At 37.8% G+C, this 13,545-nt stretch overlaps 1 protein-coding gene across 1 annotated transcript; it reads left to right on the top strand.

Moving 5' to 3' along the window:
- The first annotated feature begins 2,075 nt into the window (after positions 1-2,075).
- On the top strand, positions 2,076-4,450 carry LOC149266441 (heat shock cognate 70 kDa protein-like). The gene has a single exon (XM_089396416.1). The coding sequence runs from the start codon at positions 2,313-2,315 to the stop codon at positions 4,155-4,157; it is 1,845 nt and encodes a 614-aa protein (XP_089252542.1). The 5' UTR covers positions 2,076-2,312; the 3' UTR covers positions 4,158-4,450.
- Positions 4,451-13,545: the final 9,095 nt, after the last annotated feature.

Genomic DNA, 13,545 nt, shown 5'->3' with positions numbered 1-13,545 from the left:
ACCAAAACCCGCAAGTGTTGGTAAACGTTCCAAACCAGTAACCAGGATCCCCAAGGTGGAAATTACGAATTCCATAAAGGTGCAGTGATTTTTCCAACACCCCCCGTCAAACGCAACTTGGGGGAATTGAACCTGGGTCCAAGCTCTGATACCATGTGGAGGTTTTCCGTTACACCAAAACCCGCATGTGTTGGTAAACGTTCCAAACCAGTGACTAGGACCCCAGGGTGGAAATTACGGATTCCATAGAGGTGCAGTGATTCTTCCAACAATATATGTGTGGATATTTCTTTTCTCGGTCATTGAGGTGTATATTTGTTATGTTTCTCCAAGGGTTTCTGCATGTATTAGTCATTTCTTTTCCAATAAATGAACATTGTGTATCTTGTATCTAGCTTAGTCACGCTTAACAAATGAACATTGTGTCTTTTGTATCTATTGTAGTTTATATATCAAGTTTTTTTCTTAAATTGAAATTATTATTATTAGCACTAATATATATTCATTTTAACTTATAAAAATATATTTTTCTAAATACAAATTTTTCTTTCAAAATTTTTATTTTTAAATATTTATAATAAATACAAAATTAATTTATATTTGTCTTTAATATATACCTATTATATATCAATTTTATATTAAAAAATTAAAAACATTATTATTTTTTAAATAATACCATTTTTTTTTATTTTTTAAAAATATCATTTTCACACAAAAATTCATATCATTATTACATAATAAACAAAAACTACATCGTCCTATTTGCAAAAATACAACAAAAACAATAACATTAACACCATATAACTTTTCTTTCAAAAAATAATACATTATAATGCAACTTGGAAAAAGTATTCCTTTCCCAAAGACTGAAATAAACCGTACAAATGTTTGGTTCAATGGATTGAAATTAAAAAAAGGAAAGGCATCCCATTAACAGAGATTCTAGATCAATTCACTTTGCAACGATGAAGGCACCCTCCATTGTCATCGTGGTGAAACCCACCTCGCTATCTCACCTAACTTAAGGTGCGGGGTCTGGGTCGAGCTCAGGGTATTTTATGTGGGAAGATTCATGAGCTTTTAATTTCCTTGCTTTTGTCTTCAGCGTTTGTATTGTTTTCTGGCCCTTGGAGTTAGACTTTCACTGCCTTTCACTGGATGCCAACACGAAGAGAGCACATTGAAGAGATTCGGAAAACCAAGTTCAAAGAAAACCCTCTTACAGAATTGCACCAAGAAGTCAAACTTTTGACTGCAGAATTATACAGCAAAGATGTTCATTTTGTTAGGGAGCTAATCCAGGTAACTCATCAGTTGGATTAAAAGTGTCAATCACAAGTGTAATTGTGTTCATCTATTATCAAAATTGATTAAATAATATTTTTTAAAAATTTAAAAATAAATAAATTAATAATTATACAAAACATTTAAATAATATCTATTTTATAAATAAAAAATTTAAATTCCTCTGCACTAATATTAGATCCCTATTTAAAATAATATTAGATCCCTATTTAAAAAAATAAATCTATGCTGGTATTACGAACGACAATGGTTTGAAAAAAGGGTCGAATGTGACTGTCGTTGAGAATGTTAAGGAGACGGGCTATACAATATTTCACGGCTTGGAGAGAATGAAGAAAAAATATATGGTTTTCCTTAATGCAGGGGAGACCTCAATGCTACTGCTTGTCGAGCATGCGTTTCATACGCTAGAAAGGAGATCGCTGGATTCTGTGAGAGTATTTTTGGAGGTACTTTTCTGAGTGGATGTTTTTTTAAATATGACCACTATTTACGAAAAAAGTTATACAACGCATCATTTCTCCTTCTTTTCCTAACGTGTGATAACTTCACAATAAATGGCACAAATGAAAGTTCAAGGGGTTTGGATTCACAGATTCTTGTCTTGGAAAATGTTTGTTCAACGTTCTTAGTTCCTTATAAAATTATTCCATTCCCAAAGACTGAAATAACCCGTACAAAAGTTTGGTTCTATGGATTAAAACAAAGAAGAAATATAGCCCCATTAACAGAGATTCGAAATCAGTTCACTTTCCAACGATGAAGCCACCTTCCATTGTCATCGTGGTGAAACCCACCTCACTATCTCACCGACCTTAAGGTTCGGGGGTCGGATCGCGGTCTGGGAAGAGTCATGAGCTTTTAATTTCCTTGCATCTGACTCTTCTGTCTGTAAATTGCATCTTATAATTACTCCACTGCATTGTCATACTTTCAAGCTAGGAGTTATCTTATTTCATAGTAATTGGTTGAGGAACATAGGAACATTGAGATCACAAATATGAGATATGGATGCCAACGGTAAAGAGAGAGCTATTGGCATTGACTTGGGAACAACTTACAGCTGCGTCGCAGTGTGGCAGCACGATAGAATTGAAACTATTGTTAATGATCAGGGGAACAGAGTCACGCCTTCCGTTGTTGCTTTCACAGCCTCTGAGAGGCTGGTTGGCGATGGTGCAAAATATCAGGTCGCAACCAATCCCCACGACACCGTGTTCGATGTGAAAAGACTCATTGGAAGGCGATTCAGCGACCTCGATGTACAGAGTGACATGAAACTATGGCCCTTCACTGTAGTTTCCGGGGACAATGACAAGCCACTCATCCAAGTTGAGTACAAAGGCCAGAGGAAGGAGTTCGCAGCAGAGGAGATATCTTCTATGGTCTTATCGAAGATGAAGATGATAGCCGAAGCTTATCTCAAATCTGATGTCAAAAATGCCGTGGTCACAGTGCCGGCCTATTTTAGCGATTCTCAGAGGAAGGCCACTAAAGATGCTGCTGTCATTGCGGGTCTTAATGTGATGAGGATTATTAATGAACCCACAGCAGCAGCTATAGCTTATGGGTTTTCTACACAGTGCACTGAAAAGAAGACAATCCTGATTTTTGACCTGGGTGGAGGAACTTTCGACGTTTCCATCCTTACTGTTGAGAGTGGTAAATTTGAGGTGAAGGTTGTTGGAGGGGACATGCATTTGGGAGGGGAGGATTTTGATAACAGGATGCTCAATTACTGTGTTCAGCAATTCCAGAGAAGAAACAAAAAGGAGTTGAGTACAAATGCAAAAGCTCTTCGGAGACTGCGCTCAGAATGCGAGAGAGCAAAAAGAAGTCTGTCTTCTGCTGTGGAAACTGTGATTGACATTGATTCTCTCTACGAAGGATTAGACTTTCACATAAAGATTGCAAGGGCAAAGTTTGAAGCACTCAACGCTGAGTTGTTCGAAAAGTGTATGGAAATCGTGAAGCAATGTCTGGAAGACGCCAAGCTGAGCAAAGAGCAAATTGACGAAGTTGTACTGGTAGGCGGCTCCACCCGCATTCCAAAGCTCCAGGAACTCCTTCAACACTTCTTTGATGGAAAACAACTCTGCAAAAGTTTAAATCCTGATGAAGCTGTTGCACATGGTGCTGCACTTCAGGCTGCAACCCTGAACGACGAAAGCGTCCACCTAGTACTGATGGACGTAACACCTTTGAGTCTTGGAATCGAAGTTTATGGAGATGTTATGTCTGTAGTCGTTCCCAGGAATACTCCCATTCCCACTCGGAGGGAGGATCATTTCACTACCGTGCGTGACAGTGAGTTAGTCGACGTGTCATTTAAAGTTTATGAGGGTGAGAGAGCTATGGTTGTCGACAACAATTTGCTGGGTCAATTTCTTTTATTGGGAATTCAGGCAGCTCCATTTGAAAGGCCACAACTTAAAGCTGTGTTTGAAGTGGATGTGGATGGAATCCTGAAAGTGTCTGCCGAGGACGAAAGAAGCGGGGTAAGTAATCAGATTACAATTGCTAACGACGGTGGTCGGCTGAAAAAAGATGAGATTGAGAGAATGTTGGATGATGCAGAGAGATTCCGACGGGAGGATGAAGAGGCCAAGAAGAGGCATATTGCCAGAGAAAATTTGGCCACTTGTGTTTACAACGTGAGAAGCAGAGTCAAAGAAGCCAGAATCAAGGGAAGCATCACAAATTCAGAAAATATGGAGCAAATGTTAGATGGCGTAGAAGAATGGTTGGATGAAAATGATTCTGCAGAGGTTGAAGAATTAGAAGAGAAATTGAAAGCCCTCAAATTGAAATGCAGACGATTGAAAAAGAAAGGACGATTTACTGAACTTTGAAACCCTGGGCTTCTTCAATTTTAGATAATGGTATCCAGAATATATCAATAGTTTAAGTAGTAGGATAATATGTTTCTCGGTGCCTGCCACCATATGTAGTTATTTTGGTCTCAAATTTTTACAGGCTGTGTTACGAGTCCTTGCCACTTCGGGGTTAGCAGGTACTATTGTAATAGCGGCAGGGACTATTGACTATTGTAATCGGTTGCATTATTTTCTCCAGGAAAACCAAAGGTAGCCAACTCAATTTAATTTGATGTTTTCGTATATTTAATAAAGCACTTTTTCATCTACCTATGAGCTTCATCTAGTGGTTATTTCAACGAATAAGCAACTTGGAGGTTTTATGTCGCAAGAGTTTTCAGTTTCTGTTAACTATTTTTTAAACACAAATCTTCATGTTTAAAAGGTTGCCTAGGGTTTACGCATGACTCACACATGTTTAGACACCATTCTCCACTTGTCTTTACTTCACATTATCTTTCCTACCAAATCTTGTATCAGAGCCTACCAAAGTATGGCTTCGTTCAATTTCTCACACAGTGGTTTGTTCAAATGGCTACGCACTCACATTTTTGGCCCAAATCTGCAACACCCCTTTTAGTTTTAACTTTTACTTCAAGAGCTTGTAGCAAAGGCAACATCCCTTCACGTAGTTCCAAATCCATTCGAGGTAGAGCCCCATGTTCCATGGCAGCATGGGGTAAGACCTTTGGATAGACACACAAGGCTTGGAAGTGTTATTTATTATGCTATTGGAGATATCTGCAGTTTTCAAACCCTCGCAGGCTTTCGCAGGAATCGAACCTGGACTGGCTTGGAAGATAAACTACATGTTTCCACTTGCATGCCCTATAGAGGACTGGGAGGTCTCTGCATCAAACTCTTCACCGTCTTCAAATTCTTGCACAAATTCGGGCTTTTGCACAACATGGAAAATAATGGCGGTGCCACTCCATGACTATGCTGATGAAGACTCTCTGCGAGAAGCATTATCTTCAGTTAAAGAGGGGGACCGCCATGGCAACTCTTCATGCCAAAGAGAAGAAGTTGAACAAAGCTCTCAAGAAAAGAACGAATCATCGTTTCCCAAGCCCCCTGCATTGCATGTCTCTGCTATGCCTGTGGATAGACATTCCACTCCAAAAATTTCCAAAGGTATCGTAATTTCTTTGAAAAAACATAACCAATTTATGACAAATTCCATCCTTCATAAAATATCAGGGCCAAGATGTCTTACAGGCCCTTCCTTGAATCCATATCTACACACATCTGTGCTCCCAAAATTTTCTAATTGAGCCATAGAATGTTGTTATTGCCAGAGCTCGATTAGTAGGCATGGTAACTTAACTGACAATGCTTGTGTGGTCACCAACTTCCTATTCAAATTAAAAATTGGTTCCCACTCCTTCACTTCCAAATATGTGTTGCTCTGGAACTAGTGCCTCGATCTAATGGATTCAATGTCCTTTTGCTGCCTAGCTGCTGGGAGGGATGATTTATGAATGAACGTATTGAGAGGAGACCAGTTTCAGCGAGACATACCCCTTGTATATTATGTAGTGGATGATGCCTTTGCTATCTCCATAACGAGATATGAATCTCAGTTAATTGAATCAGTATCACTGAGAATTCAATTTGCTTCTGGGAAGACTCAGGTAATTGCCATGAAATCTGAAATTGAATCTGCTACCATAGCTATTGCCAAAAACAATGCAATTTCCAACTTGAAAATTCTATGTAACCAAGAGTAGAGCACAACCCTTTCTCTCATCTGTCTTGTTTGGGTCTTGTTGCTCATTGCATTGGGTGAATAATAGATTCATTGGAGCAGCAGTGAGTAATAGGTTCACTGAAACCCTCCCATTCTGGATCTGCAAGCGACAGATTCAATTTTATATTTTTGGAAGCACGTGGGCTACATGCAAGCCTCTTAGGCTTACTTTACAACTTTCGTATTTTTATTAGACTTTATTTAAAGGTTATTTTATATTTTTCATTATTATTATATGTGGCAAATAACATTATTCTATACATTAAGGACTGTAATCATACAACTTTCATATTTTTATTAGACTTTATTTAATGTTTATTTTATATTTTTCATTATGATTATATGTGGAAAAGAACATTATTCTATGCATTAAAGATTGCCATATGTTGGCTCGCATGTTGACCACTTTGCTTCTCACATGTTAACTACCTTGCTTCTATTTATGCTATTATGTAATTTGGGTTTTGTACTTATAGGTTGATTCGTTGACAAAGAAGATGTGGGGTAAAAAATTTAGTGTCTTCTTTGCATGGAGACATGCTCCAAAAAGAATGTGATGCAAGCATCATCCTCCTCACAAAATCAAAAGGAGATCTTGGGGGTCCTCCATGGTCGACATAGAACATGAAATCCCCTGAAGAAAATGCTGCTACAGACGCATCACAGTTCGTCATGTAGAAATTCCTTGTAGATTCAAACTACTAATTGTAATTTACTAAAACAATAGAATTGAATCTACTCTACTCATTAGCGGAAACAATTAAACGATCGTGAAATCACGAAGCATACAAGAGAAAAAATTCAATCAGGACATTACACAATGATTTCCTAGGGGAAGCCACAACTAAAAATCCCTGTTGTTTGTATATTGCATTAGTGACAAAATATAAGAAGATTACAATGCTTTGCTCAAGCCCGAACAACCTCTGCACTATCTCTATTTGTCTTACAACGTCCTAGACAAGCCCAGGCCAATACTTAATCAATTTTTTACTTGCCCAAGTCCCTATTTCCTTGTGTTGTTTCCTTGGGGATTAACCCCCTATTAATTAGGAAAATTCCTCAAAGGAATTGCGCAATGCATCATAGGCCTTCCTCTGACTGCATGCACCACTTGTACAATTTAGAGGATTATACAACTGATAATACATTATCCCTGAACTCCAATCTCAACTAGGTAACCCTCAGATCTAACATGCATGAGTTATTTATGAGTGAATCACCAGTTAACTAGTTGATCACTATAGGCAACACCACACTACTAGACCTCCCACTAGTTACTCCAACAGTTGGAACTAGTTTCACTGACTTTAACTCATTTAAACAGAATTAATTAATTACAACTAGAAATAAATTCAACTAGGGCTCCTATAATGTAAGAGACATTTTACATGACTCAAATTAGACCCTCAACTCGAATTAACTAAGGCAACTAAGTCAAATTAATCTAGTTAACTAATACAAGTTGTCATGTGATGTGGAATTACAATTTTATTCGTAGTTTAATTCAAGGAAAAAAATGAAGTAGATTTTTTCTTGATGTCATTTTCAACACTCCCTCTCAACAAGAAAGGGATTCACATCTACCTCAATCTAGTGTAACAACCTCCTCTCACATCTACCCACTTTTATAGGCTTATTCGGGGTAAACATGAGATGAGGGGTTACTATGATATGAATCAACCTCCTACACGATCTTAAGGAAATGGAGTCGACAAAAAAAACCTTACATACCTCCCTCAGGTGCCACAAGACCTTTAGGAGTCACCCAACCTGTCCAGCGGTCCAAACCTTGAGACAACTCACTTTTTCCTTGACCTTGAGCCTCAGGTTCTCCCTTGCCAAGGCCTCCATGCGACCATGGGTTTCCAGTCGCTCCCATAGGCCCGCATCAGTGCGACTGTGGCTTTTTTCCGTCAGTGTTGTGCCATTGACTACGAGAATTAAGGTTACTTTCCAGGGGCTAAGCCTCTACATAGAAATCCATGAAACTTATAGAACTCATAAAAGACATGAACACAATGCTTACAAACCAAAACTAGTACCAAGACTTGACCCGACCATCCCCAATCGAGACTGACATTTTTTCAAACACTTTGTAAATATGCAACCTACAGGTCATGAATACAAGTCCGAACATAAAGGACTGAAAACTTAACTGAGGTTTAACAAGAAGGGTCTCTATGTTCTCACATTAGATGTCATATCCTCAATTGGGTCTTGCATTCATTATTTATTCAATTACAAGTAAAAACATGAATAGAGACATGACTGAGAACTGCCATATAACCATGCTTATAACCAACATATAATCAGATAAATAACAATAAGGAAACAACCATTAAAGCAACATAATAACCAATACATTTCCTTACAAAAATCAAGAGAAACTTAGTTTTTATTAAAGATAGGAAAATAACAACTGGGTTCGGGACTTCCACGTTCCACCCGACCATAGATTGGCTGAGCCAAATCTCTTTTCATACAATTCCCCTTGTGTTATATTCCAAACATGAATGTGGGATCTCATGGGATAAACCAGTCCAAAGACAATCACAAGGGAATCTAGAGGTTAAACCATCTCCACCCTCTCCATACCGTGATCACACCTAAACTAATGTCGAGATGACAAAACCGAAACAAGCTTGGATGCCTCAGAATTTTTTCACCATCCTTGAGAAGTTTTCCTGTCTCCACCCTCAGGCTTTACCATGTATCCCGCCATTACAAGTCAAGAGATTCCTAGGCCTTTGGGAATTTTCCTAAGACCACCTCATCCCGGATTCCAAAACCATCTGACAATCCAAAGCTCAAACTGAGAACAATCGCATCACACCATGTCTATCTAGAAATGAAAAGGCTAGGCTAAAATCCACTATCGAATCCTGAAAAAATCCATGCCAATGACAACAAAAGAACCATATACCAACATGCACATACCATGCATGTCAAAACCAGCGAGGAAATCACACATGCAATCTGTTACCTACAAGTATTGCCACTGAAGTTGCTTGATCCTTTCCTTCCTTTGATTTCCTTGTTTTTCCTTTCCTTTCCTTTCCTTGTTTGCTTAGTTTCTTTCTCCTCTTAGTGATTTCTCCTTTTTGAGACAAATTCTAACACTGAAACTGAAAAAAAGCTATGAACTGATCCTTAGAATATTTTTTATCATTGATGCCTCTATTTTCTTCAATTTTCCATTATTTCCTTCATTTTCCTCCTCACATGCAACCCGTGACCTTTCACTTTCCCTTTCTCCTAATTTCCATTGTTTTCACAAATAATGTGTCGAAATACCTTTTTTCCTTTCCAAAGCCTTATCCATTGCCTTTGTCAATTTCCCCTTAGCCATAAAACACAACAAGTGATGCACACTAAGATATTTTGCCCAACATTCAGCTTGGAATAAGTGTTCCTTGCCCATGGTCTTATTTTTCCTTTATTAACTTTTTTTACATGAAGCTTTAACCCGAGGTTGTTACAAACCCCTCCCCTTAGGGGAACACCATCATCAGTGTTAAACCACACCTATACCTCGCAAAATCACTCAAAAACAGAAACACACTGCCTATGGAGTTTTATAACCCAACTCATTGCAGTATTTACAATAACATCCCTGCTCAAAAGCAAAGCCATCATGATAAGCATGACGACATGACAACCATACCACTTATTGGAGCTTTATAACACAACTCATTGTGATACTTACAATAAAAGCAACATATACTTATGCACATTGGCTTTATCTATAACTTATGCACATTGGCTTTATCTATAAAATAACCATATTGTTTATGGAGCTTTATAAATTTAGCTCGATATAGTATTTACAATAATATACACGTATACACATATGCACATTTTCTCAACCAGCAAATAAAAGGATACCTTCATCTGCAACAAGGGAGTCTAGAGGCTCACACCTCCACCCTCAAAGTAATACGAGGATTCACCTCCTTCCCAAGAAGTCCAAAATCCACTACCAAATTCAACCTACATATAATGTACAACACTATGATCCTGTGCCACATGTCCTCTCAGTGAACAGTTACCGACTCATTATTCTAGGGCACACTCCCAATGTGCATATTATTCCATCTGGCAATGATAATGACCAAAACAAATCCATCCCTGACCTTCCCTTATTTGCTACACAATCACTTGGGAAATTCGGCCACCCCCTTCTATGTAGTGATTCACCTTCCAAGTTCTCTGGCATCCCCTATCCTAGGCGACCCATCCCTTAGCAATATTTCCTCTCATTGGAAGGTCCAAAAACCAAGGCATATCCCTGCCTCAAAACCATCATGCCAGTCATAGCATACTCATGGAAATCAATGGACACTATTGGGTACCAGTGTTCCATAGTGGCCCTGCTCCTGAAGTGATTTACCATCATATTGCTTCCTATTCCAATTATTTTTTATTGTTGCTGCTAATTCTTGTAGGTAGTTTCAACCACCCAAACCAAGATTTACCCTGCTTCCTATACCAAGCACATAATTTCCATTAGACTAAAATTAATTAAAACTAATTCAAATCATACCTCATTGGTAGCTCGTCAATAAGGCACACTTGCAATTTTGTATACTTCCTGTCACAACAAGTCAAATTAGCTCTCTAAACCAATCATCGCGTATAAACATATCTCATTTGGTTAGCTTGAATCACAACCATCATAAATAAAATAATATATCACATGTAGCCATCATAAATCATAATAATAGATCACATCTATAATTAAAACTGAAATAAAATACTGATATTTATCTTTCAATGTTTCTTTGCTTCTACCTTTTTTCTTTGTCCTTTTATACACATTGAACCAGTGTCCAAACCTGGAAAGCACCCAGTGCCTTTAAGCAACAAGGGAATGCAGAGACTAAGCTTCCTCCTCCCTCAATATCAGCAACAAGGATATCTCAAGACTAGATCGTCTCAACCCTTAGCAACAAGGGTATCTTGAGACTAGACCGTCTCAACTCTCAATAGCAACAGCAAGGGCATCCGAAGATTAAATTGCCCCAACCCTCAATAGCAAAACAAGGGCCCAGATAATCCCATACTTGCCTATCCCATCACATTGTACGACACATACACATACATAGTGTACGACACAACACATACACCTACACCCGGTGTACGACACCACACATATACCTACATCCGATGTACAACAAAACACATATACGTACACACCATACAATAGCATGAATACACATGTTGTGATACAACAAATACACAATACCTGTAACACCAAACCAAATATACACAACACAACATGTACGACATGTACACAATATCACATGTACATGTACATAGTACCACTTGTACACAGTGCCACCTGCATAATGTGTACACAAGACCGCACATACACAACACCACATGCATCACGCGTGCACAAAACCACATGTACACCACACCACCTACACAACATGTACACAACACCACGTGTACACAACACCAAGTGTACAACGTGTACATAGCACCACATGTACATCGCACCGTCTGCACAACTTGTACACAACACCACATGTACCACATGTATATAGCACCACATGCATACAACAATATATGTACACAACACCACATGTACAACATGTACACTACACCATATGTACATAGCACTGCATATACAACATGTACACTGCATTAAATGTACATAGTACTGCATTCACAATATGTACATAACGCCATCTATAAATAACACTACATATACGACATGTATTTAGGACCATCGGTATTCAGTACCACAAATGAAATCATGTACACAACACTGTATATGCAACATTCACACAACATCATATGTACATTATTACATATGCTATATGTACACAACACCAATACTACACATCTTAAGACTACATTGTGCTCACCAATCAACCTTGCTTCTAGTGTATTATACATGTTTGTCCCAGCATGCCACAGATCACACTACTTTCATTATGTTGATGTATCTCTCAGCATTATCTGTCCATAACATAAACATAAACATAGTACAAGCACATAATATCAAATCATATCCACATGATACTAACCTCATATATATGTCAGGGCTACTCTTCCCACTTGATTCCTTATAAACAAGGAACCTCTTCATGTCATTCACTTGCATAAACAATCATTCATCCACAAGAATGATCCTTGACGACCTTTGCAGACAACAACATACATACATTTATATATACACATAAACATTAACATAAAACAATCATGATCTTTGATGACCCTGTCGGAAAAAAGGCATACATACATACATATATTTATTCATTAGCATAAATCAATCATGATTCCTGACGATCCTGTCAAACAACGACATACATACATACATACATATATAGACATTAGCATAATCATAATCACCACATAATTACCTGATATCATAAGGTCTAGGTTAAGAGAACTCCCTTTATTCGTGCAACACACTCACAACATTGAGAACAATAGTTCCCAACATAGTCAAGGCATTTGACACCTCAAATCCATTTACCTTACATTTCATGTTACCTTTCTCATGACTGTCTTGCCACTTTCCATTTACCTCAATGGACCCCACCAATCCAACTGACTGTCATACTCTTGCCTTCAACTTCCCTTAAACATACACCAATTTCATCCAGGTCTTATATTACCCGTCAGATACCACACAGCTCTCCCCAAGCTCCATCAACTTCTTTCTTTCCCAACTAATTCCCAAGACCCTCAAACATAAAACGCAAGAACAAGAAACAAAGAAGAAGAAGACCACGAAAACCAATATCAATATTGACACCATAAACAAAGTGGCATGTCCATGCACCAGACATAATAAAAACTACAAGTCAAACACAAACAAATCACAATGACCAAAAGCACAAAACTAGCAACAAACACCATGACTCAATCCCCATGGGTTCCCAATGCTTCCAAGGGAAATCTCACCCTGATTCTTCTCTAAGATTTCATGGAAGTCTCTTTGCCATGTAATTCCATGTATCATACTTCCATAAACACATAATTGTTAGTATATAAATAAATATAGCAATATATCAATTATCTTACATTGTTGTGCCAAGCACACTGCCTGATAATTGAACACACATGTTAGCCACATGTTCCAAAGATCAAGACATCATATCTATTAATTTGAAGTCAACCTTTACCAAGTCTAACAACCATGTCATAATCAACAATCAACTCACATTCATCAATCATAATAATGCTACAACTATCACCTACTTACACTCAAGTACATATCAATTGTTCTCAACACATGTGTTAGTGAAAACATCTCAAACAACATCATTCCTTCATGCAATCTTATAGATACAAATTCATATCAAATAGAAAACATAATCAAACACTCAAACACCAAATAGATGACTTAATCAAACTCATACCTCAATGTATCTCAGGAGAGGCTATCTTGTCTGCACAATCAATCTAGATTAGCATGATATAACTTCACAACATATCAACCCAAACATAATTAAGGTCATGATATCCATAACAATAACTAGCTAACATGTTCACATCATAAAATCATAACAATTATCATTCATGCATAACATCACATATGCACAGTCAGTATAAATTATTATGACACAATATCACAAGTGTATCGACTCATACCTT

Source organism: Pinus tabuliformis, chromosome 6 (genome assembly GCF_031772625.1).
Source record: "Pinus tabuliformis cultivar Carrire ecotype Pingquan chromosome 6, CPIR1, whole genome shotgun sequence".
Classification (NCBI taxonomy): domain Eukaryota; kingdom Viridiplantae; phylum Streptophyta; class Pinopsida; order Pinales; family Pinaceae; genus Pinus; species Pinus tabuliformis.
The sequence above is the reverse complement of the archived record's forward strand: the minus strand, read 5'-3'. Positions and strand labels throughout refer to the sequence as shown.

What these genes read in the sequence shown, in the direction of transcription:
- LOC149266441 (XM_089396416.1), top strand. Translation starts at nt 2,313, where the DNA reads ATGGATGCCAACGGTAAAGAGAGAGCTATTGGCATTGACTTGGGAACA.